Source organism: Pagrus major, chromosome 5 (assembly GCF_040436345.1).
Source record: "Pagrus major chromosome 5, Pma_NU_1.0".
Lineage (NCBI taxonomy): Eukaryota > Metazoa > Chordata > Actinopteri > Spariformes > Sparidae > Pagrus > Pagrus major.
The window spans coordinates 32507945-32535501 of NC_133219.1; the positions used below are offsets into that span (position 1 = coordinate 32507945).

Sequence of the window (27557 nt, forward strand, 5' to 3'; positions counted from 1 at the left end):
GTCTGGGGTGACGTACCCTACGGGCATAGCAGGTAGGGCCTTGGCGGGGTGATGTGGCAGGCAGGGAGGGGGAGACTGGCGGGGAGGCGGGTTGAGGAGCAGACTGTGCTGACTGTCCACCTCCTGTACCACTGTGTAGTCTGCGACAGGGGCAAAGAACTGGGACTGGGGAGAGTCAGGAAGTATGTAAGGTGATTGATTATTCTCAGCTGTGGCTGCAGGTTTGGTCTCCACTGGCTGAGGGTGTATGGTTTGGTACCCACTGCCAGGAGTGGGGGTACTAGGGGGAGTGCTGATCTGCCGGGCATTGCTCTCTGTGGTGTAGCCGCTTCCTTCGGGATCCACGACCAGCAGCTGAAACTGCAGCTCCTTCTGCTTCTTTTCCTCAGTGTCCTCGCTGACTTTTCCCTTCTTTTGTGCTTCCTCCTCTGTGGCTGAGTTGCTCTCTTGGATTCTGAGTTGCTGGCCGGGAGACAGCACCACACCTCCAGAGGGCATGACATTGCTGACCTGGGCATAGAAGTCTGTGTTGACCCAAGTCTGGGGCCCCCCAGTTTGGGTTTGGACGAGGGGCCTCTCGCTTCTCTCCACGACTGGAGCTCTTTCTACAACATCGAAGGAGTCTTCTCCATCCTCTGGTTGGCTTGGCAGCAGGGTCGCCATCAGCATTAAGGTGTCTTGGTCGTGCAGATCTGGGTCGTAACAGCTGGCACGACCTGAGTCATCGTCAGGGAAGCTGGAGGAGAGACAGGAAAAGAACGGGGATTCATATTTTGAGAGCCATTTGGCAGCATGAAAACACACTTTACGTGAGATCTTATGCAGTACCTGACGGCATTGGCGCACCCTATGTTCATGTGGTGGCTGACAGCTTGGGGCAGATCCAGCAGCCTCTGGGTGTCTGAGCCCTGGTTTTCCTCCTTCTCTGCAGCATCTGCATCCTCAGCATCCACCTCGATGAACTCCACCCATGGCTCGTCTTGGTAGAAATCCGGTGCGTAGGTCGATAGGCCACCCATACCTCCACCGCTCAAGATAAAATTCAGCTCATCCAGCTTCCCCTTCTGCAAGAGCACAAATGTGTATGTTGTGAGTCATGTAATAATAAAACCTTGTCTTGTTCTCGACAAAACATTGTCACTAATTGTGACAAACACAACTCGCTTTGTTTCCCTTTGTCTGGCCATGAAACAGCAGCATCATTTTTCTATTTGCTCCTATCAGGACTTTTTTCCCCTGAGGTTCAAGGGTAAGGTTGTTTACTAAAGCGCAAACAGGCTGCCTGTTAAATGCATCCCACATCATCTGGCAATAATACACCCACAACACAACCGAAACCCTCTTCACATCTTATTATCCCTCGGCGGTCCTTGTGTCCTTGTTTACCGACACAAAACAAGAGTGTTTGCTTTCAAATTATTTCAGGACATGTTTTGCTTTTATTTGATATTTGACACAAATGGTAAACAGGCTGCGAGTGTGAGAGAGACAGTGGGTGATGTGACGATCACGCGGCCTGCAATGCCTCCGCCAGCTGAGACAAATGGATGCCCAGCAGTGTCTGTTCTTAATTAAAATTACAATGGAAATGTAATTAAAAAAAAAAAAACTGCGGTTACGAAAGACTTCATATAATGAATAAACAGCACAATTCCACATGTTCGCTTCAATAAATTATTGATGTTTGCAATATAACTCATTGTGTCTTTAAAGTAGGGTATAATACACACAGCTTTTATGTATTAGAGTCTGACTGGATGAAAAAAATAAGATGAGATTTAAAAATAAGCTGATACTTGTTTTGTTCAATAAATAGAATCCAATGAAAGTGAGATATGAAAGAATTTCTAACCAAGATTTGTACTCAAAGGGACATTTTATAGTTGAAAAATAGACTTGTCATTGTCCTCTGGTGAATAAACTATGTAGTGGTGACACTGTTGACATCTTTGGTAATGTTATTTCACTAACACTTTATAATAACCATCACTAATAAATGGCACATTTCTCGGAGGAGCCAAAGAAGGAGTTAGAAACCGAGGTATTCACTCGATTGAGGGCTCTCCAGTGTTGTTATCTCGCTGATGTGTGTTTCCCCTAACCACCGGGACTCGAGACGGATCAAGACCGACATTCTCTCCAAAAGAAAAACCTGCCTCCTTATTAATACAATTAAACAGTGTTTAACTGTCTTTTTTCATAGCACTGAGATTGGGGTTTCCAGGTCAAATCGGGATTCATTCGGTTGTTTTTTGCTTTGGACAGTAGCCAGGCCGTTAGTGGTAGCCATGTTGCCAACAGTATTACCACAGGGAAATGCTAAGAGGGGGGAAAGTTGAAAAGTTGTCGGTTCTGCTTTAAGCAGCTGTAAAGGTTAATAAACATCAGCTGCAAATTTAATATGGCCATCCAAATAATGTTTACAGATGAACTACAGTTATATTAACCATTTAGGTGGTTTCATTCTTCACAACAAGCTGCAATCCGCTCACACATGGACAATAAAAAAAGTGATTAATACATGTAAAGTACTACAAATTGTTACAAAGAACCTCTTTACCTATAAATTAATCATTTATAAATTAGGTTTATTTTAAAGTGTTACCATAATTTCTTTATACATGACAAAGACACACCTGTGAAAAGCTAAGACCGAGTATGCAAACGGGTAGATTCACCTAAGAATAATCACAGTCTGACAGCAGAATGACAACACAGACATAAATGTACCTTTAACAGATCTGGATCGATGCCTTTAATTTTGGGTGCAGGAACCGGTGGCAACAGAATTATCATTAATCTGCAACGACAAGGCAGGCATGATGAGGATAATCTGTTCACAGTTGTCAGTATTTGCACTGCACAACCCGCTGTGAGTTTTGCAGAGAACATGTCCCGTTGTTACCGCCATTGTTAGTGCAGTGGAGGTTCAATATATTTTTGGACAGTATCGGTGTGCGTGCACGGAAAGAACGAGAGAGTCCGTTCCTACCTGTGCTGCTGAGAGATGACAATCAGCATGATGAGTATGAGGATGCCCAAAACCCCGAAGACGAGAGCCAGCGTGAACGGGAAATTAGAGTCTGAAAGACAACATAAAACAGAACCCCATCCTCATCATCCTCATAGTTGACAACTACAATGTTCACTGATGTTCAAGGTGATGAACCCAGTCTGTCTGCCATTAACAAAGCAACAGGCCAGCCATGTTTATTTACTGCATCGAACCAAAAGATTGTTTACTCCACCCATGACCTTACCCTTGCTGGGGATCTCAGTCACTTGAATGAAGATTGAGTCACTGAACTCTCCAAACTTTGTGAAGGCCTGCATCCTGCAGCGGATGTGCACTTCGTACTCTTTTCCTATTTGCAGACCGTAGATTGTCTGCTGGGTGTGCGGCTGCATCTCCAACTGAAGTACAGAAGGACATAAAGGAAAGAGAGAGAGAACAATCACTCAGGGAAGGAATTAAAAAATGTGTTCATTAAAACACAGAATGATTGAGAAACAGCTACAACTGAAGCTTACGGGAGCTAAACAGTTAAGAGTCCATGTTTATTTCTGGTACCTGTAATAGTGACCTTTCCAAAGGTACAATTGTGGAAGCATTTCAGATACATTAGACAGAGGACATACTGTTATAATGAAGCGCTCTAAAACGGTTTCCAAGGCTGCATTTGTCAGACAGCGAGGCCAGGCTGTAATGAATATGAGCCTGTTCAAGGTCCCATGGCCTCTGACCTACAGATCCCTCCCTTCACTTCCTTCAGAGAGGCTGTGTTTTCCCACAGGGCCTGCTCAGACTTCTACCGCCTTGCCAACAAAGCTTCATTGCATTTAAGCCATGAGTGTCCAGGGGGGAGGGGAGAGGAAACAAGACACTGTTCCTGTGCGACCTACCTACAGTTTACTTTAAAGAGGGTGCAGGGGTGTGAGCTTGTGGACGCGCACAGAGGCAAGCTTTAAGGTGCATGTTGACATGTGTCAGGACATGTCACCGTGTGTGTGAGTGTGCATACAACAAAGGAGGAAGAGAGACATTTTAAGAGCAAGTAAAAGAGAGACGACTTACTGCTTCCCAGTTTGTGGTATTTCTCTCTGTGTACTGGATCTCATACTCGATGCGCATCCACCCCGCCCCGACGTCTGCAGAGGGAGGGGGCTCCCAGTTGACCATGACATCATAACTTAGCCCAGAGGGGCTTATATTCAGAAGGGTCCAGTTAAGAGACACTGGTGGGTCAGGACGCACTGCCAGGAAAAAGGGCAAAAGTTCGGTTTGAACAGAAAGAAAAAAAACAAGCTATTTCTATCTCTAAACATCGTAAATTAAGTGATGGCTTTGAATGCACTTTAAAATGTCTAGATTCACAAATAAATAACTATAATTACACAAAGAATTTTCTGTGTATGTCCTATAAGTTGATGAACTCTAAAATCTACAGTTTATAATGGAAGTCACCTAAACTGTATGTTTTTTTATGTGCTAACAAGACATACCGCAAAAAATGTACAGAGCTGCTGTTCAGTTTCGTTCTGATAGCAATCATTTTGTAAAATTGAACCGGTACTCACTAGTTTTAAATAGATACAAGACAAAAAAATAGGGATGCATAATACATTTCCTGCGAACTGTTAGGCCAATGAGATGACTTCAATTTGCTACCTGAACTGAAGTAGTTTTCTTATTTTGCCCAGAGTAAAAATAGGCATAATAATATGTCATTTCCACTACAGGAAAAAACTTGTGCATATACTGGTTCCAGCATTGGAGTTCTCAAAAATGAGTTGAAAAATATTGGAATATCAAATCTCGGCAGAAAAAGTAAAAAATGTTATTATGTGACAATTTGTAGAAATTGACATGTATCAATCACATTTTTATCCACCATATGTGAGCCAACGTGACGAGAAAATGAGACCTTCCCTGTCTCTCTCTCTCAGATGCCTGTAGAAGCCTGTGGATTGTCTAATGCTGCTGGACTGTGGATTTCTTTGTGATGCACTGGTCAGATTTCCTGCGGCAGTCTAAAGGCTGCGACCTTATGCATGTTTTTTCGAGGGGCTCATCTCAGTGCCTCTCTCGGCTCTGCTAACAGAGAGCAACAGCAGCTATCGTTAGTTTAGAAATGGAGTCCGCTAACGTAAACTAACGACCGGCTTCAAGCCCCTTTAAGTGTCCGTTGAAATAACCAACATATTTATGACTACACTAGTCGTAGCTCTACCGTTTGTGGAGCTAAACATGTAAATGTTGTCTTGAGGATGACCAAACTAAAAAGGGTGTTTCTCCAAATTTCATGGAAACTTGATCAATTACATTAAAAAATGTGTGCACTTATTCACACTTGGCTGATTCCTCCACAAGGAATGATGGAGTGCAAACAATGGAAAGGGTTCATCCTCTGAGGAACATGAATATTCTTATCAAATTTAATGGAAAGTTGCTGATTATAAATGGATATTTCTTGGGTAGAAGTAGAACTTTTTGGCCCAATGTTGGTCACCAAAAACATTAAGACAGATTTCTGGGGACTATGAATATTCACAGAAAAATTTAAAAAAATCCAACCCATAGCTTTTGCACTTTTGCTTTGGACACACAGTCCTCCATGAATGGACAGACCATCCATCAATAGCCTCTTTACTCTACACCTCACTGTGGTAAAGAGGACATTATCCATGTAATTGAGAAAAAAACATGCTGATAATCAATATGCACACGTGAGGAGCTCTGATCACCAAAGGTTTCTTCATGGAAGAAATATCAGCAAATATTTGAGTTTGCCGTGCGATAATACGGCGCATCAGCATCTTCTGCCGGCCTGTTTGATAAAGACTGACGGATCAAAGCGCTTAAACACTGTTTATCTGACACATTATCACGTTGTAATGTTGACAAGCATGTGACATTTGCTGGTTTGGCTGATATGCAGCAGCAGGAAGCATTTCTTGGAAATCAACTATCTCACATGGCGTTTTCTGTGTGAATACATTTACTCAGTAGTCTGTAAAGATTCTGAAAAACACATGCGCAAAAAAAGTGTGAAACCACAAGTTTCCACTGGAAATGCAGCACAGAATTCCCTTTGTTTATATGAGGATATGTGGCACAAACATTTGTTACTGACCGATATTCTCAACGGTGAAACAGTAGTCCTCTTCGAGATAAGTGACATTGTTTTGGCCGCGGAGCTGCATGCAGTAGGGGATCCAAACGGACGTGTGATTGGCATCGAAGAAGCACTCCCTTTTTGAATGGCTATACTCTGGACACTCTTTCCATTCACTGTTGGGCGAGCTGAAGTAGAAAGAGAAGAAGAAGCAAAGACAGAAACAACAGTTGGTTGGCGTTTTTATTGGGACTCGCACCACACAACTTCTCCTGGTAGAGCGGGGCTGTCACACTCACTCTTTCTTAAGGTAGAAGACTCTGAGCGCTCCAGGGGAGGTCAGGTTGTAGAAGCTGCCTGGACTCCACCAACATCGGAATGTCTCCTGTTCCCTCGATATGCACTCTGTGAAATGTGGTTCAACCGGAGCTGAAATACAATGAGGAGAACAAAGAAAGGTAAGGATCGTAGGGAGGAACTGATATCGAATTAGGTTGATCGATCAGCTTTATTGATGTCTACAAGCTACAGGCATTTCGATTTATCAATAACACTGATAACACCAAAGCCTCATTATCCCCACTGACTTCTGCTCATGGACACAAACAAAAAATCTGTTTTTCACAGCAGATACGAGCAAGTACTCAGTCTGAACGTCAAGATAAGAGTAAGGAAACATTCAAGGTGACTGTCGACAAAATGTTTTCGCTGTGTGCTTTGGACATTGTGCGTATTGTTGTCTTATTTGTGCACAAAGAGCTGTTACATAAATTCATACGTCTCATTAGCAGCACATATTCTCAGCGATGGAGGTTACGACCCACCTGTAGCTGCCACCTGCCACGAGAAAAACACACAGCCCAGATGAGAGCCACGTAATGTGCAGCAGCGGTAACACTTTGTGCTGGCGGCGGATGAGGATAATTTTCCGTCTGCAGCGTACGTTAAATCTAAAATTGACTTGTGCTACATGTGAAACCTGTGACTCACATGCGAGCAGAAAAAAATAAAACAACTTGTTGAAAGATGGAGTTACGTTGCATCAGATTTCAGTCCCCGTGCCTTTATAACCTTTAGATCTAACCAAACAGATCCATCTCCTCTGCCCCACCCGAGGCCCTGACTCAGCCCTTTCCAACTCTCCCTCGGCACCCTGTCACTCCTCATTGCCAATCCCCCGCTGCCTCCCTCCCCCTTGTCGGAGGGCCAGTTTCTCATCCAGCTAAGAGTCCCAGGGTTTGGTGCAACCATAAATAAGCAACTGAAGGTATCATTGATTTCTGCTCTAACCGCCCTCCTCCAGCGCTGGCTGCAGCATAAATCACACACAGACCCAGAACATAAACATGCTTCACAACACAAGGCGAGGAATTAAAGCCAGACTGGAGCAACACTGTCTCCACATAGATTCACTGCTTAATCCTCCTTTAAAAAACGATGAAATACTACAGCCGCATCTGCATGTGAGCAACATTTGCGCACACCCGGCCGCCATGCATCCCTCGTTAACATAAACACACTTCTAACCACCGCAACAAAACAGCCTAACAAACAAGCCCCAAACTCCAGGCAGCGCAGGCTGCAAACAGTCATCATTTATTCACACAGACTGTGCACCATTACTTTGATTACTTTGCTCGCTTTCTATTTGATGCCAGTGTAACCTCATAAGTCATTGCATTCCTACGCCATTGTGCCTCCAGCTCTCAACCCCTCCCTCCCTCCCCTTTCCCACCTTTCCCTCCTTTCCCTCCCTTCATCTTCTGCACACTGTCGTGGTTCCCAGAGCTTTGCTATTTCAACCCGGCCTCCCTCCCTCCCTGCCCCCATCCAACGAATTCCAGCTGCCACCATGAAAGAGCTTTATGCAGACGCTGGATGCAAAGGAGAGCTTTGAAGTACAGCAGGAGAGACTGCACACAAAGTAAAATAACACCTTGCAACCTGAGATTCCAGACAGCTCAATCCTTTTTTTTGCATTTTCATATCACTTTGTTCCTCGTGTGCAGCGTCAGTCGGTCGATTTTAATTCTCCCATCATTTGCTACGATTTCATTCGCTCCTTTAAACTGTTGCTCATGTGCAATTATTCGCATAATGAGACGTGTTTGAATGTCATCTCACAGCTGTTGTTCTATTCGGGACGGAGGAGACGTGAAAGCACACAGGCAGTGTGTTCTGACAGTTAACCTCTCCATAAAGAACTAAAGGTCAGAAGGTGCAGCCATTTAAAGTTTAAGTCGTTTTCATCGCTGAAGACGCCGACGGATGCTCGCGAATCTGACGTGTGTCAGAGGTGAAAGGTTTGGCTGCTCACCTGGAGAGACTCAAATTCTCACCCGTATCTTTCTTTTGTCTCTCTGTCGTTTTTCTCCTCTTACTTCTTCTCTGATATCGTGAGGCTTACTGCTACAACTTGCTTTAATAATGTATTTTTGATACATTATGGTGAGAAAACTGTTCAAGTTGTAACCGGTTCACATGCCAGAGGGCAACTTCTTGACAGATAGATGTTAATTACCTGTCATGCATAGGCTGGTAATTTTGTTGCAGGGCCTTACCCCCCATTTTCTACATGTACTTGTATAAAAACAAGTTTAACTGAAGCTAGATCCTGCCTGTACCTGCCAGCTGCCATCATATGATCAGCAGTTGAGAGCCTCTGGCTGGAAGAAGAAACCTAATTGTGTGTGTGTGTGTGTGTGTGTGTGCGTGCGCGCCCTTATCCTGGCTGTCCACATGTATCTGTTGGTCCTCATGCGCTGTGTGTGCAGCTGAGACTGATAAACAGCTCTTAGCTTCACATCCTGTCTTCATCAGTCCATACGGAGGAGCTAGGAAACCACTTATCTACCTCGATGTCAGCTTTAGCCATTAAGGTTTAAAATCCACTAAAAAGCCTAAATAAAGCACTCTTCTCCCAGGCGCGAGCGCCATCTGGCAAACAGCACTAAAAAGGCGGCGAGAAAAGGTGCGACCGGGCTTTATCAGTCACCGTATTGTGACATGCTCGACTGTCATGAGGGGCGCGAGGGAAATGACGGCTATGACGCTATGAATTACCACCTTTTCCGGCTCATTTGTGGATTTAAGTTAGTGTTGAGGTTAGTAACGCTTCAAAAGGCTGCTGTGAGGAGAGAGGAGATGTGAGGTAAGGAGGAAGAGGAGGAGAGAGAGAGACATAGATGGCAACAGAGGGAGTGAATGTGTGATTTCTTTGGCTGCAGAACAGAAATGTCGTTGAGATGAAAATTTATGTCGGCATGTAACAGACAAATATTGGAGGACATTTTTCCCTTAATGAAAAAATTTTGTTTTTAAAGCAGACCACATAACAGCTTTAGACATTAGTCATGTTGATATGTCGCAGTTCATCTAAAACTTGTTCTGCTCGAGAAATTTCACAGCCTCTGGAAGAGACCCGTTATCTGTCCCAGCTATCACTGTCGATGGTGTCCCTCAGGGTTCAGCCGTGGGTCCTTTGCTGTTCTCTTTATGCACGCTTCAACTAGATACAGTCACTGACTGGCACAAAATCAGTTGGACCTGCTATGCCGTTAACTTAATTATGTGTTTCACTGATATTTCACAACCAAGCTGAGCTCAGTACATTGACAGGAATACTTGAGGACATTAAACGCTGGATGACACACAACTTTCTGGATTTGGGGGAAAATAACATTTCCATCTTGTCCATCTGGTGAATTTAGTTCTATGAGTTTCACAACTTTGAGCTCAGTTGTGAACTTTAGACCTTTTTAAATGTATAATTGCATCTAAAGCTCGGCATTTCCTACCCTCATTCAACATGTAGAAAGTTCTTGGTGAACTAATAACCCCACAGACTTGACTACTGAAACTCTGGTATTTCACGTCTAAAACGAGTGCAGAAGGATCCAAATCACCAGAATAAATGTGGGCAATGTACACAATGCCATGCAAACCATGGATTTATTGAAAACTTAACATTTCTTGTTTCTTTGGGTTCAATTATAAATTTCATCTTGTGACAATGCTGTGCTCATGGTCTGGTTAGACTTTAATTAAAAACACTTGGTTTTGTTGCTACAAACCAGGTTGGAAACGTCCCAGCTTCTCATTAAACATAACACAACAAGAAGTTTGTACTGAGGTCTCATTAAAAACATCTACTAGTGTCACGCTTCGAAAATGTTGACATGCAGTCTTGAACTGCGGTCACTACTTGTCAGCCTTCTCGTCTGTAACTCCAACCCCATCCTCTCCACCTCTGGTTATGAAAGTCAGGTCATAATATGACACATTTTGTAGAAGTGTCGATACAGAACGTAGCCTATGACGCGTACAAATGTGAACAGTGGTTTGCAGAAACGTTAACTGCCAACCTGCGTGTTTGTGGTTGGTTTCCTGAGTGTAAAGCACTTTTGCACAATTTTGTTTTATTTTTAAAGGCATTACATAAATGAACTTGATCATCTCTTGCATCTGCGTGTACCGTTTGTGTGCAGGTTTTCACTGAGTTTTTACACACGAACAGAAAGACACATGAACATTAGGAACATGGGCTGGAAAGTGTCTCTTCGTCCTGGTATTAGCACATAATTGATTTGATTGCCCTTAGCTTGAGAAGAACACACACAGGGCGGCTGAACAGTACAACCTGTTGTCCTCGCTCACTTCACCTACATAGCTTGTACTGTGCCTTCTACGGACACGGTAAACACAATAACAAGGCAATCAAAGCCAAATTGCGGCCACGAGCCTCAATTTAATCCCAACAGGAAGGGTTAAATGTAGCATTTTTTTAAGGTAAATCTGTCGTGTCGCTTCATGTCTCTTGATGAAGCAGAAAAAACGCTTTTAAACAGTTAAGTATACTTATTTGGAACTACTGTTCAGCTCCAGCTTCTGACTGCCATTGCACAACACGTGCCAGATGATCCACATCGCCATCAGTGTGTGTGTGTGAGTGTGTGTGTGTGGGTGTTTCTGTTAACCAGATGGAGAAACTGGCAGCTCACTCTAATGCTGTGCTAAGAGTAAAAGTGCCTGTCAGTCTGCACATGCCAAGTCCTACATTATATCCCTGCTCCACTGCCCGTACACACACGCGCGTGTGCACGCTTCTGCAACACACACTGATAGAAGTGTTAATGTGTGCGCAGCGGACGGCATCGTTTGTCTTCCACAGGGAACGCTTCTTGGACGATGAGGGAAAATAAAGAATGATGAGATGAGATGTAATGACAAGAGGGCCGAAAGTTATTTCACAATTCCTCTTTTTACTTCTTTCATATTCATACAAATGTGTTTCATTTTTTGAAGGGGGGGGAAAAAAAAATTAAACCTTTAAACTGAGCTCAAGAGCTTAACAGTGGAGGTTAAATGTCGAGCCAGGAGGCAATGTGGCATTCGAGAGAGCCGGAGAAGGCGGCGAGAAAGTGGGCCAGAAGAGAGGGGGAGAAAGGTGAGATACTGCAACAAGATACAAACAGGGGAATGTAAACAGGTGATATAAATAACTGCCAACAGGCACAAGCATTCTCACACTCGAGTGCGCGGACACACACAAGTGCGCACACATTGAACTTACACCTCCAAAACAAAAACCGACAAAGACTATCAAAGTGCCATTGTCCAGATTCCTTGAATACGTTCTGCCTTTCCTCCCAGTCACACAACAGGACCTATGGCTTTTCTCCCCGTGTAAAGTTTGGGACAATCGCTCGCTCCATCTGATCCTCATGACTCCTATCAGCGCTCACAGCTTTGAAGTCTAGTCAGACACAATCTGCTGTGCGTTAACCATGCAGTGACCCATCCAGCTCTTTCTGGTCCCAGCGATTTATTAGCCAGAACTAATGATGCTAATCTCCTCTAATAGCATTACAGCCCACAGGATTGGCTTAGTTATGTCATATTATGTCCAAGTGAGAGGGAATAAAGATGAGCAGGGGCGTCTGACCTTACGCTTTCTATTCTCATCTTTCATCAGTGTTGGCGCCGCTGTTGTAAAGACAACCTGTCCATCTCGTAGTAGCAACTACCAACAAAACCGGACAAAACATGAGTTTATTCATTTATTAAGACTAAAATGGAGACATGAAAGTGAATAGCACCGGTGCCAGGCTGCCAGCTTCAATTTCCTGGGAGATTTTGTGCCCGGTGGCAGACAAAATTATTAGCATAGTAAAAGTGACAGTTATAGTAAACTAATCTAAAAAGGTCAATGGTGTCTTTGGCCATTACATTGTACAGTCAACAAAAAGCCTAAATAGACTTTTGTAATGTGATCATAGCTGTTTCTCCTTTATACTTCTTTCTCCTTATCTTCACTTCTTCTGTGTTTCTGGGAAGGTAAGCAGGGTTTTCTGCAATGTTTACAGTGGAGAAAACCCTCCAACAGAGAGCGCTTCCGTTAATGTATAGAGAATTTACATAGTAAGGTGATTGTTTCAACAATCATCTGAAAACTACCTTGATAACAAGATCACAGTCTGATTTAGCTCCACTGGTGATTGGTCGGTAGCCAATCAGAGACAGGTGCTGCAATGACAAAAGGAAACTCTTGCAATTTTTAAGTCGGGAAAAGTCGACAAATAGCCCAATCAGCAACAATCAGGTGCTGATGTGTGAGAGAGAAAAGTAGCACTGCAGGTCACTGCTGGATTTTCCTTCTTCTTCTTCTTTCTTACTTCAGAAAGTTCAAGTTTCACATCGCCTCTCTATGACTTTTTCTGTAATACTCATCAGTCAGCACTGCTGCTTATAAACCTTTAAGAATCAATTTAGTTAAACTAAGGATGTGCGTCTGTGGAGCTATCCTTCCATTACAGACACCACTTCCCATACAAGGCCCCAAGTACGCTGCTCAGGGCTTAGACACTGACTGTGTGTTTTTGAAGCAGATGTAACTGCCAAATGGAAACCAAACCTCTGTACTTCTACCACTGGTTACCACCTCTGTGGTCGAGCACACAGCCTCACTAAGCTGGATCAATTTACGGGCCTGAGGAACAAGTCCTCCTGAGACACATAGACAGCCACACAGGAAATGCTGGAGGGGGGAGAAAAAGAAAGTGTGTGTGTTTGTGTGTGAGGACAGATCAAGACAAACGACTACCACTGGCTATAATCGCTCTGGTAAGCCTTTAAATACATAGGAGCATCTCCAAACGTCTACTCTGGGCTTGTTATGCGGCTGGCTCGACAACAGACATAAAAAGAAGAACCCGCAGAATTTCAGGAAGGCTCTATTAGATCCCAGAGTGGAACAGCAAAATGGTTTTAAGCAACGAAGAAGGGCAATGTTTACGGTTACTGACCTGATAAACAAGATCGGATCATTTAATGAGGTCAAATAAAGACATTTAGGGTTTACAGGAAGCAGGTGTCAGGATCGGAGTTCATACAGGGGTATAAGCTTGAGAAAGGCACAGACTGCGTGTGTTTGCTCGTGCTATCAGTGGCTGCTTTGTGTTTACAGATGTTTTAACGGTTGTTGAGGAGGACCAGGGATAGATCACCACCAGAGGCTGTTTTAACGAGAGGAGGAGGCAGACCAGTCCGAATGTTTGATGGTTTGCCTATCAGCGGCTTGTCTGAGAGCTTATCAGAGAGGTAATGTTAACCCACGGAGATAAAGACATTTGCTACAGTCTGTGAACAAATACAAAGTCAAAAAGCCTGAGGGCAAAGACATAGAGCTCAAAAACTCGGTGTGGTTTACTAATTAATTTATGGTACAGTTCAGACACCTGGTTTTTTGCTTGTATGATATGATACAGTTTTATCCGTCTCATTAAGCAGCACACTGATTTCTGGTTTAGCAGCAGGATAGACTGATGTAAAAAGAGCTCTTCCAGTGACCATGTTTTGAGCCTGTGTTTCAACATTTGTAAGCATCACACCACTGGATATTTTCCTCGGGGAAATTGTCAGCTGTGTTTGTTGCAACAAAAAAAATTATATTTAAGACAGGCCTGTTTTTTTGGCATCTAAAACAGATCAAATTGGCTTTTGTGCCTAAGACTAACCAGAGCAAAAGCACAGCGTTGTGTCAGGAGAAAAATTCAACCTAAACAAATGTAACGTTGGAACATAAAGAAATGCAAAGTTTAAACTCATGTGGTTTTGCAGAAACTAACATATATATCTGAAATTGAACATGGCATCATAAGATAAAGAATAGCTGTGCTGAAATAAGTCTTTGATGTGTGAATATTATCAAAATGCTTCCATAATTTAACTATAATATCGCTGTAATCGATCATGTAACCGATCCAGTTTTCACGTTATCACATAGCTGCGGCAGTATCTTATCAAGACACGCCAATTCTGGGGTGTGATTCTCACTTAGTAACGCCGAACTAAACAAGAAAACCACTTACTGTACCCAGACTGCTTCCTCGCCTCTCTTCATCACAAAGTGCAACAAAACTATGACTTGAAGGCATAGCACTAACCGAGAATGTATGACAAACGGCTAAAAAACTATTGAGGTCGTAAATTACTAATCAGAATGCCAAAATGGCTGCTGGCCATGATTGCCTAGGCCAAATGGGATGGCTTGGATACACTTAAGTCCAAATTACTCTCCCAAAGAAAACAATCCGGGTTGATTTAAACCCAAAATCTGTGTAACATAATATTTTGGCTGCTTTGGTACCAGCACTGGCACCAGAATTGCTTCACTAGGAAAAGCCAAAACGGCTTTCAACACTAAAAACAGCAAGAAAGAAAGAACAATATGTTCACACCACATGGCACTTGAGCCAATGCCCTCAAACCAAACTTCTCTGCCAAATCTGCCCACTGAGTTATCTATTTCCCCCAAAACTTAACTGATTATTAACTGGTGAAGCTTTGACTTCATCATTCCCTAACCAGTGCATTTTAAAAAGCAGCGGACTGGACAACTAACTATTCTGACCTAAGACAGAAAAGAAGAAGGGTGTGGAGAAGACATGATGAGCTGGCACTCTCACGTAGATGCCAGCGGTAGTATTTACAGCTGCTTTACTCTAAACTAGGGTTGGGCTGATGAACGATGCCATCGTCCATCGCCGATGGCTGACAGCCATCGACTACTAATCCTCGAGCATCGTAACACCGTGATTCAAAAGGCTCCCCACCAGAGAGCACAATTAAGAGGCATGTCCCTCAGAGTTGCCGTAGAGCAAGAGCTGTTGTTGTTTGTGATATGTGGGGAGAGGAAATGAAAGTAAGTATGCTGCTGCTAAGTGCACCAACATTCTCCATGTCCCGTTTATTATTTTCTTATTAAACCAGCTCAGTTAGTCGTGCCGTTTGGCTAGACGGCCAATGTTGTTTTATGCATATGAGGCTGAACAAAGCTAAGTTACAGAGAAGTGGTGCAGAGGGGGATGTATGTTGTTGATAACGGGAGATAGTTTCCTCTGCAGGGTGAGACAGTTGGAGGTTCACGTCAGAGCAATGGTGGGAAACAGCGGCTACAGTGGTGAGCTAATATGCAACTGCTGCCTTATGACAACACCGAGGGGACATGCTGCGTCAAATTCGTAAACAACGATGTCATCGACGATCACAACGTTTTACTGCAGACATCATCATATGCCGCCCAAGTCGCCCAACCCTACTCTAAACCCACTCAAAGAAAGAAGAAGTGCCCTAATGAGGTGCCAAACAATGTCTCTGACAGGATGCCATGAAAAAATTGCAGAATTACAAGTGAAAAAATGACCACTTATGACTATATTTATTTTATATTTGTAAATCATAATGGCGAAACCCCCAGAGAAAACATGCATTAAATGTCAGCTACATCAAATATGTTGTGAATGTTTGAGTTGCTAAGATATTGAAAATAGCAATGCTCGACTATTTGCAACTGAAATGGCATTTAATTCATGTAATAGCTTTCCATAACCAAACAACATTTCTTTAAGGGGTTCTACAGAAATGCATTTAAAATGATGCTGAGAAATCATTTCATGTGCAGGTATCCAGTATGTCCACATGGATAGGGCTTCAATTAGAGCACGTATCACACAGCCAAAATTCCCCCAGTGTTTCTCCAGGTAACACGTGAGCTGTGCATTCTGGCAACAGGTGCTGCAGGAGCCAGACTGACCCGAGACGGTTTGGAGATCATCCAGGTCAAATGCTGTCCGGCTCACTTCTTAATCGCAGTGAGCAGATGCACCATATGAATGTTCAGAGGTGCACGTGCAAGGACGACTTTTCACCGTGTTGCCAAATAGTTTCAGTGCCAGTAAGTGCAGGCAAAATTGGATGTTCCTTTAAGTGGAACGGAGAATGCTTAGACAAGTTGAAAAGATAAACTAAATTCAAGTTTTTAAAAAATTCAAGCAAAACCTAACTAAATTATAGGGATGCACAACATGTTTATTTTTTAAGCCGATACTGAGAACCTACAATAACCTGCTTTTCAGAGCTGATGCTATAAGATTACCTATAATTTAACATTTTCGTATTTTAAAAAGAAGTTCATAACTTGTAGTTTATGCATACCTGAGGGTAAGAGCGGCTCAGATGTGGCGAGGAAAGATGGACAATTTAATATTCCGTAGCTTCCATATACTTGTGTTAAATCTCACAGACTTTTTCCCTCCTCTTGGAAAGCGGACCCTATATTGCACGATGCAGATCACAAACAAACTGTAAAGGTGCTTGCCCCGACCTACTGTATCAAAAAGTAGATGTCGTGCATTGTAAGGCCATGAAAACAATTTACTTTATATAATTCAACAATACAGATAAACAGCCAATAACACAAATTTACCAATATTGGGCTTATGTATTGTGCATAGCTACTAATATCAATAATTCATTAATTTGAATATGTTATTAAAAAGGAATTTTTAATATTTTTTCTTGATAGATGACTTAAATGATTAAACAATTGTCACAATAGTTTTGTGGCAATCAGATAACAGATCAATTTGTTCAGTAGTGTTTGATGTTTGACTTTATCCAATGTCCCAAAGGCATTTGGGTAGGCTGCCATTTTTGTTTATTTATTTATCTATTACTAATTAATTAATTTTACAGCACTGTAATCCTTACCAAAACCAACGTCTACACTTAACACATTTCTTTTTAGATAACGGTGTCTTATCCCACATCCAGATGTAGACTCCCTCCTAATATGAAACCCAGGAATGCAGACACAGCAAAACCAAATGACAGACAGCAACATTTTCTTTTCAAGAAGTTCAGAGACAAAGTCAACAGCGGCATTGATCCGCTCATGGGAGCTGCTGAATCTTGGCTGTGAGGGCTTCATGTGCTGTCCTAGCATCGGTAGACTTTAAATAAACAAGAATCTTTTGGCTGAGGTTGCAGGGCTGCACACTGTCACCTCATTCCAGCTGCAGTGGCTTCAGCCATTACAGGAAGATGACAAATCATCATTCTCAGGCGATTTTGTGAACGGGACTCTGAGTATCAAGTGTGGAAATCAGAGGCCGCATAGAGACCAACTATTTAGGAAGTTCAAGTGGTAAAACTATATCAATACTCATGTCTGTTTTTTTCTCAGCCGCAGCATGTTTTCACCTAATTATTCCAAATAGTTCAGTGTCAGCTGGATTAGCTGGCTGAACATCCTACGCGGTCCTGTCCCTGGACTTTGACAGAGAAAGCCCCAGCCATATATTTACCCTAGCTCTATTGATCAGCAGCCTGTTTGACAAGCCAAACCAGGAAAGCGTTGCGTTAGCTCAACAGCGAACATTTCCACATGTATCTGAGCAAACACGGCATTCTGCAACTGATGTCTGACATAAGACGTGATAACAAGTGTCAACAGCGTGTTGTGCGCAGATCCTAAAAATCACATTTGTTAATGTTTGATGAGCTCCGTGTAGCAAGATTGATGATTGTCTGTCTGGTCTTGTATCAGTGCATTTCTCCTGCGCGCAAAGCAGAAAAAAAAAAAAACGGCAGTAACCTACCTGATGATGTCATGTGGTCCATCAGAAACGCAGATCCTGAAGTGGACAGCCAATCCAGGGAGAAAACTAGGAGAAGGAGCAGGAGATTGGAGGAGGAGGACAAGACAGCCATGATGCTGTGGGGAGAGACAGAGGGGAGAATGAGAGGAAGGGACAGAGACACAGTGATTATAATTATCAGTTGGACTCCATGATGACATGTCCATGTGAAAAAAACCTTTTCTCCCTCCCTCTTTCTCTCCCTTTCTTTCTCTCTGCCTTGTGAACACAAACTGTGGGTGCCATTTATTTTCAGCTGGTGCATGTGAAACCTAACACGGAGCATGTCACAATTAATTATCATGCCAGGGTCGTCGCTGCAGCATTTGGAAGAGTCGAATGTATGAAGCCTGTTTTTCAGTGTACAGTACACGCGTTAATAAACATTTTTTAAATAATTTTCTCATTTCGAGTAATAATGAAGGAAATATCACGGTAATTAAATCTTTAATCAGCGATGCCAGGCCAAACCTTTTTTTTTAAACAACACTCTTCCATGTTACACGACTCGTCACTACTTTATCAAAAGTAGGGTAACGAAGACGAAGAGATTATCCTCAAGTCTTTCGACGGCCGCGGACCAGTTGGGTTTTGCTACCGCCATGTTTCTGTCCCTCCTGGAAGCAACGTCACCCGACGTGCGCAGACAGAACAAATTTATTCCGACCAGAGATTCAAGGAGATTGTTGTCAATCTAAGAATAAATCTTTTCCCGCACCCCTGGTGGTGAGGGGATAAAAGGTGTAGGCTGTGTAACCGAAAACAGCAACACTAAAAATGTCGCGGAGAGGTAAAAACTGACGACGAGCTACAATTTCACATTACAAACAGCCATTTCAATCAATTGCTAATACAATAATATCGATTATAGCAGCTTTGAGCTTCTGAAATCCAAAACTAAATCAACTCCACATGCTGCAGCATTTGTACCATACCTACGCAGTATCACTACCTCCCCCCCTCTACAAACTAGACTTGAATTTCCCAACAAAACCTTTCACACAGATAATGTGGTGACTGCCTCTCTCATCCTGGCCAGATTTTGATTTCCAGATCACCAGATTTTTTTTTTCCCCCCCAGTGCTATACAAAAAACAACTTCCCGGCCTATAAGCTGGTGGACACACTCTACCAGTCAAGTCCAACCTCTAAATATAGGCCAAACTTTCTGTCCGCACCCTTGGCTATTTACAGCTGCGTCTCCGCAACTTTACTGGGCTGCCAACAACCCTAAACGTGGAGACAGTGTCTCTGAGGGCGACGCTGCCAGTGTTTTCCCCCCCAGTTCTGGAGTAATCTGAGAACAGAGGATCTTCATGCCTTATAACTAGTGAGCTATACAACATATCAAATTCTCTCGTTTTTACGGGAAAAGAAGTTTGGGCTCCGTGCCTAGAAACAGGAAGCATTCCCAGCATTTTTACATTATACAGAGTGACAGCTACTGAGCAACAATGTGGCAAACTGGGGCACTTTTTCAAGACTGACAATCTTGGATAGAGCATTGCGAGACATACTGGCAGGAGGAGTGTTCATATAGCAGCACATATCAAGCACAGATTTAGGGTAAGGCCAGCAATCCAGTTACTGTGGATTAGATATACTGCACATTTAAAGTCCCCCCCTCCCCCTTTCTTCTTCTTCCCACAGTTGAATGTGTAGCTTCACTGTCTTGAACGATGTATGTGCAGAGGCTGACACCAGAAGGCAGTTTTCACACTCATCTGTGGAAAGTGTGCCTTTCTCTGCACTCAATGAAATCTGATTTTAAGAGGCGGGACTACGAGGATGATTTGTGACATCACAAATGGTTTGGAAGCCAATCATGGTCCAATACTCGGCATACACGAGTGTGATGAGGAAACCTGATCCTCCTGCACACATACACTGAGAGTGGACTTCAGGAGGCATCTTGTGAAAAGAAAAATCTTTGCATATTCACATATTTTGGAAAATTTGATGAGTTTTCATAGCCTATCAATCCTGATCAATGTATCAATTCAATGATCAACGATCCACCAGCATCGGGCAACGTGAAAACATCGATTCTTATCGCCGCCACCGATAAAATGCGCCTTTATTTTGAATTTCCCATGGCTTGTCTGTGTCACCATGTCCGTCCATGCGCAACTCCTTTCTAAACAGTGGCGGACAGTGGCGCTTCATAACTTCAGAAATAGCAGCAGCTTAACTTACATGTGCATGCACACGTCAAAACAAATACACCTCTGCAAAAACAAATCAAACGACAGGATCAACGCAACTCAACATCCTTGCAAAATCTAAGTTTGTTTTTTGTAAGCTGTAAAAACTCACAACGACTGATTTCCCCAATTCACAGGCTGAAAAAATTGAAACATTAAGTTGTGTGTGTGTGTGGATGAATTCCATTTGTTAGAGGCCATGCAAGGCCAAGTTATACAATGCAAGAATTTATGGCAGAGACCTGTCAGGCAGCAGGCTCTTCTGGCCCGACTAAAATGCTCCATTTACATTGCTCATTTTCTGCAGCTTGTCCACAGATTTTCCTTTCCCTTTTCAAAAAGTTAAAGCCCAATTATTAGAGTGAACTTCACAACCCTCTGATGAGCACTTTCAAACCACTTTACGACTCTGGGAAGGTTGAAGTTTTTTGCTCTTCTTCTCTTTCCACGTTGTCTTTTCCTTCAAAGTCTCACATTCTCTGATCAGTTGAGGAACCTAAAAGGGGGCCAAAAAGCGCCTCCACCCCAACATGTGGCCTCATGTTAACCCTAACATTAGTCCCCCCCCCTCTCTCATGTGAAAGCGTCTGTGAAAGCCCTGGCAAGGTTAGTGCTCCATCTCCATCTCCTGCACGTTTTCCCCCTATTCCTGTCCTTCTCTCAGCCAATTACAGGCTCTTAGACTCGCAGGAAAGCTGCCTGAGCCAATCAGAAAGGAGGGAGGCTCAGCCAAGCTCTCCTGGGGTCCCTCCGTAAACATTTAGGGCCTCCTTGGTCAACCCTCCTCCCACTACCTCTGCCCTACACACACACACACCAACACACACACACACACACACACACACACACACACACACACACACACACACACACACACACACACACACACACACACACACACACACACACACACACACACACACACACACACACACACACACAACCAACATCTTGGCTTTGGCACCCCACTGCCAGCACCATGCCTCTCCCATGTTTCCTCAAATCTCTATCAATCATCTGTGTTTGTCCAAAAGGAGCTGACAAGAGAGGGAGGAGGAGAAGATGTGGTGATGGTGTAAGGGTGCAGCCAAAGACAAAGAAAGGAGAAAGGTTAGGGGGTGAGAGGTCACATAATCTCTGTGTTTAGTCTCTTCTAAAGCTCCAGAAGTAAAGCATGCACACACACACAAAGACACACTGAGAGCGATGTTGCAAGTCCAAGTTTAGTTTTGAGGTTTCTCCAGAGAGAAAGCAGAAAGACAAGTCGCCGGGGGAGCTAAATGTTCAAATTTTGTGAGGTGTGGACATTCAGTCACATTTCAAAGATTTATGAAGAAACAAACAAGCGTGCTCTGATGTTTGCAAGTCAATAAAGACCGAGGCAGATGAGATCTACTTTGACGGGGAGGACAAGGAAACGGGTGATGTTTACTTTCTGGTGGGAAAAAAAGTAAACACTGACATCATACATTCATTAACATGATAATACAATAACTTTCGAAGAATGAGGTCTCCCTTGAATGGGATTCTGATCCCATGTTGCGATGGACCTTCTATACATTCTCAACGCTCAATGAGCTGTCAACCTCAATCTGTGTATGACACTCCCGTAAACACACACTCGTTAGTCGTATATAGAAGGCAGGGGTGTTTTTCTCGCAGCTTAGGGTTAGGATAAATAACGTCAAACTTTAAGCTTTATCTTTCTTTTCCTTATCATTGTTTGTCTCTCATTCCAGTAATATCAGACAGTCGTAGTGACTGAAATGAAGTGTAAAGCAGGCAGAGAGTGTGAGAGAGGTGCTCCTGGCATAGGTGAGAAGCAGGTAAAATCAACATGGACAAAACTCCCTCTGTCCCCGTCAAACGTTGCGATTTTGGGCTGCTCGAGATGAACGGATGCACCGGCAGACACATCAACCGCTGGCTGATTCAAAGCTTTGGCAACTCAATATTTAGGGTTCAAATTCTCAAAATGAGGAGTTAAATGTTGAGTGAGGAATAAGACAAAATGCATTTTCAAGCACCGCAAGCCGAGAGCCACATAGTTCCATTATATTCGAGAGAGGGCAGACGGTAGAACTCTGCAACGCTATAGGTGAGAGGTAAAAAGGTGTATTTTTTCAGAACTTTCCCTTTAAGGGCCTTTAAAGCATGGGACACCTACAGTCTATAGCCACGCTGCTGTTGATCCTGTGACATTCCTTTTATTCAGCTATATTTCTAATGGTTTCTCCGGATAGTCGGGGCCTCTGGAGCAATGCTGCAGCTGTAAAGACGGCGCCTGATGTATGCCTCGAGTCTGAAAGGACTGCATCAGTCTCTCGTGGACTTTAAAGGTGTTAAAGATTCTTTGAGTCTTTGCATGCAATAGTGTGAATGTAATGCCTCCCATTATCTGATCTAATTACCTGATCTCTTGCCCCCTTACTATGCACTCTTCATTATGTGTTTCATTCCTTTCTACAGACCCCCTCTCTATCATTCATTGCAGTCTATCCGTCTATACAAATACCCTGATGCTCAAAGTGCTTATCGGTTGGACTTTACTGAGAAGTAAAGGAAGATGTGAATCAATCTGGTACGACCTTGTTACTTACTTTGGTTACAAAAATTACTAGGCCTATATAACAAAATCTCAAGCTATTAAGCCTCTGATTTCTCAAGGACCTGTGTGAATAAAGCGTAATGCCTTGATGAATCTTTAAGGGCAGTAAAATCTCAAAGAGGAACAGCCACTGCTCACGTTAGCTAGCCTGTGGTGTGGCCGCATACGTAAAACTAAAGACCATCTTGTCTTCACTTGAATCTCAACTACACACCTGGAAAGTTTCACGAATGCATCTTGCACGGTAGTGAAGTCCACAGACAGACAGTCAGACAACTGGCAAAGTACTCTGAGCTGCTTCTGTGGCAGTTCCCGACACAAAAGGTGAAGGTGTGGCCCGGACTACAAATGTGGGTCAGGGGAGTAAAGGGAGGGGGCCGACCCCTACATCCGATCCACTTGCTCGGACGACGCCCATCTTTGAGCTCGGCCTTCAATTTGATCTCAACCACACACCTGTGAAGTTTGGTGACCAGTTGTGACAATATCAGGGTGATAAAATCTGTCCACAGACAGACACACACATACTAACAAGGTGAAAACATTACGAGCCAGCGCTGCTACAAACATTGTGATTTCTTACGTCACCCATCTTTAAGCTGCTCACCCTCTGACATGCCATGCCATTTTGTGAAAAGTGACATGCTAAGTGCAGGACTTCTGAAAAGTTGTAATAATCTGGAATTTTAAGTACTTGAAAGTGGCTTTAAAAAAGTCAGGCGCTTGGCAGACACATCTTAGGAAGTTCCTCTAATCACTTTGATTTTCCTACTTGGTTTAAAAAGGTGCAATATGTAAGAATTTACACTCAAAACAAATAGGAGGCAGCAAATCACTGGAAGAGCTGGAACTGCTAACTGCTGCCAAGTTTAGCTGCTGTTAGCTCAGTTAGCCGTGCAGCTAGTGGCCAGGGTTGGGAGATCTGAGCACCAGTGAAGTGTATAAACCACTAGCACAGGAGCTTTGGACCAGGAAAGGCCTGGGTTGGCTGGTTAGCATGCTAACTTCAATCAGTCAATTCAGTTTAATCACTTTAAAGCAACTAAATGTGCCATTTAACAGTATGAGGAAAATAAAGTAGTCCAAAATATAAACACAGTGGGGTATCTTCAATCACGCCATCTCAACAAGGTAAGATTATCCTTCAAGACAGTATGACAACAAATATTGTGGCAGACGTGACCATATTTCCTTTCATCATAATCATGTTTGAGTGTACACATACACAGAGTTGTCCAAGGTCTCCTGTTTGTTCTCTCAATAATTACACAAGAATCATGTAAATAGATTTTCTGCCTTCGCCGGACCCTCCCCCTCAGCACTAACCTCTTTCTTTAAAATCAACAGAATCTGAGTAAACACACCGCAGACTTCAACATGAGCCTGCACGTTACACCAGACACTGGTGAGGAAGAGTCCACATCAGCAGAGCCCCTCAGACGAGAGGCGGGGCCCCGAAAAACTGCAGCTCAACCAGCTGCTCCTAATAGGCCTTCAACTGCTGGGTGTATTTACATGAATTCATTAACCTGTGGGGGGAGTGTGCATGTATGCAGACGCAGGATGCATTTTTAAACGTGTGCATGTGGGAGCTCTCAGGCATTCAGACCTGGCTACTGGATGGCTCTAATGTCTCCTGCTCTTATTTCATAAGAGAGAGTGGAAAACTCAGAGTCAGCACACTGGCATGGGACGAGCCTGTGCTGGAAGCAGATCAGGACACACATCTGCAAACACCCGGCTGCAGTCTGTGTGCACGGGAGGCGAGCGAAAGAGAGGGGAGTGTGTGCGCGTGCATGTGCAAAATCAAGTGTGCGTATCAGAGCGGGACCGAGCAAGGTAAAGAGTGCAAGAGTGAGAGACGGACTCGAGCAGGAACAGAGAAAGCGTGTGCTGAAAAGTGATCTTTGTGGAAAAGCTCTGCTTTGCAGCATTCCACGCAGCGAGTGTGCACGCACGAACATGCAGCTGTTTGTTGAAGATATTAAAGCTAAACCTGCCAAGTAAAATTGCGTTCACAAAATCTACACTTCACACGGTAAAAAAAAAAAAATTAGTTGGTAATATCAGAGACAATGAATTCAATCTAATCAGAAAAGACAGTCACCTGTGAACTAATCTGGATTTTGGATTTTAGAATTCAATCCTATCTCGAATAAAAAATAAAAAAGTCTATCAAGCCACTTCTTGTTTTTGAGGACTAAGTATAGATGAGCAGCTTTTGCTCCATATCCTCCCTCACACACACACACACACATCCTGACAACCATGCAACAACAACACTGAGGTGCACATGGATGTGTGTAAAATCTAATGGTTTCCAAAGTGTTGCTGAGCTGCCAAAGGGTATAGCACATTACAGCTGTGTTTACTGAGACAGAAACTGATGGAACTAATGTCTCTTAAAAACTCCTCGCCTCATCTATTGAAACATCTCTTACTTCAGCTACCTGGTAGTTATTATAATAGCTGCCATTATGCGTGTCCCTCATTTTTCTCTGTAGAGCAACCGTTTCAACAGCAAATCCCACTAAATACGATTCAGCAAAGTATGCCGTCTTACAGAAGAAGGGTTTGCAATGGTCATAATCTCACACATATCAAAGAGTCAGAGACAATATGAAAAAGTCACGTCACGATTGACCTGCCCAATATAACCGATTCCCGATATTATCCCGATAACATCAAAATATTCTTAAAACTCTTACATACTGGAATCACTTTAACGTCACATTTTGTCAAAGATAGGACACACGTTTTTTAGTGAAAATCAAACAATTAAAGAATCTCTAAAAAGTCCCTCCTGAACAAGTAAAGGATCCATAAATGGTGGTAACCTTTAGCTTGGATTCTGCAGTATTTACACACCTCCCATTTTACTTGTTTTTGTGTGCGATCCAATGGCTGAGGCACATCGAAACACATCAGGAAACCAGTACAGGACTGTACGTCAGCGAGCTAGACATCTTCTTCAAGTCATACGCGTGAGGATATTCACGATTATCTCGATTCACGATTATCCCGATGATATGAATTCACCACGATCGACTTATCTTGAGCATTTTAATCGCGATCTGCTGTAAAATCTTTTGTCCTTTATGAGATTGTTTACGATTTCTAAATCGGCTTCTCAACTGATGCCATCTGGTGAATATCCATGCTGGATTTTATGCAAAAAAAAAAAGAAAAGAAAGATTCGGAGCCATTATGGATGAACACTGTGATGGGAATCATTGTTGTCGAGTGAATAAACAAAATCACAACTCAACATATGAGACTCGACAGTGCAACGAAACCTTTTCCTTGAGGAGTTAATTACACCTCTGTGGTGCGTACCCTCTGCGGTGACCAAGTGTGCACAGTGCGCCTCATCACAGTGTGCTGTGCTCTCTAATTAAAACAGCAGAGGAGCAGTGGTGCTCTCCTGTAGTCAGTGCACCAGTCTGCAGATCAGTGATGAGAGAAGAAGTTGGCATGAGAAGGTGACAACTGTTTAGTCATCCATCCAGGAGGGATCCCAAACATTAGCTGGTCCCAGTGCCTCACACACAAAAGCAGAATGTTTATAAAAATGAATGGAATTCCTTTGGGGGGTTTGGACTGTTGTTGAAACCAATTAAGCGGCTTAAAAGGCATCACCTGGTATCATCTGCTTACTTCTCATTAAGACTTGTCATTATGTGTGGATTTATGGATCAAGAGAGCTTAAAAGAAAACCATCAGAGTTGCCCTCCTCGTGTCATCTTAAGTAAAATAAGCAGACACGTGAGGCTCAGTGAAGTGATCACTGGACACAAGTGACAAACTCGTTTCCATCCAGGCAAAGACCAACACATGAGCTGCTGGTGTCAAGTCGAAGAGTCTGTCATTTTCAAATGCGCGTTGTCATTTCAAATCAGTTGCTTCCATTTCTCCCGCAGGATTTAACACTCATCAGCTGTCTGTGCTGTGTTAAACTCCCCAGGAGATGACTCTTCAGGTGTCCGACTGCCTCTGCAAACCCTCAAGTTGCTGCGGAATTTGCGTCAACTTCGACTTTCTGTGCTTTAGATAAAGTGCGCATTTACATCGAGCACTGCAGACCAACAAGGCTTAATGTTTGCGATCTCCCCCACAAAAGATATTTTTGCAATGAGCAGCATGCAGTGTGGAAAAAAACAACAAAAAACAATAACGCAATTTCAGCAAAGTTTCCCGACTCGTGCGTAAGCTGCCAAAAACGTGGAGAGCTTTAGGGAAAAGGAGGAACACACACACACCAAAAAACAAAAAAAGATGCACTGCACGTTTTAAAAGAACATAAACGCACTTACTTGGTACGAAGTCTCGAGGTGGGGGAAGAAAAACAAACTGCAAGGACAACGCAGATCCGACTTTTCACAACTTGGTCATCTGATGGCCAGCGTGAGAGCACCAAAAAGTCCTGCGTCTTCACTTCAGCCCCGCTCGGCCCCGGTGAAATCTCTGCGACTCGGACTTCTTCACATCACCCAGATCATTTGGAAAATCGGGTTCGTGCCGCTTTCCTGTTTCAAGATTTGGGTCTACTCTGCCGCTCAGTTCATCATCCAGCTCACTTTCAGGGGGCTACACACGCTACGTAGCTGAGACGGAGCCAGTACGTGTGTGTTTCAAATGGCGGTGAAGCGCC

General features: G+C 43.3%; 1 protein-coding gene across 1 annotated transcript in view; it reads right to left on the minus strand.

Annotated features, from left to right (window-relative positions):
* The window catches only part of ghra (growth hormone receptor a), a 32262-nt gene extending 4705 nt beyond the window's left edge, over positions 1–27557 (minus strand). Inside the window, 10 exon segments of the mRNA XM_073466985.1 lie at positions 1–736; positions 829–1064; positions 2731–2800; positions 2993–3083; positions 3261–3414; positions 4076–4254; positions 6135–6304; positions 6416–6545; positions 18056–18171; positions 27220–27557. Of these exon segments, the coding sequence (XP_073323086.1) occupies positions 1–736; positions 829–1064; positions 2731–2800; positions 2993–3083; positions 3261–3414; positions 4076–4254; positions 6135–6304; positions 6416–6545; positions 18056–18167 (1878 nt within the window). The 5' untranslated portion in view covers positions 18168–18171; positions 27220–27557.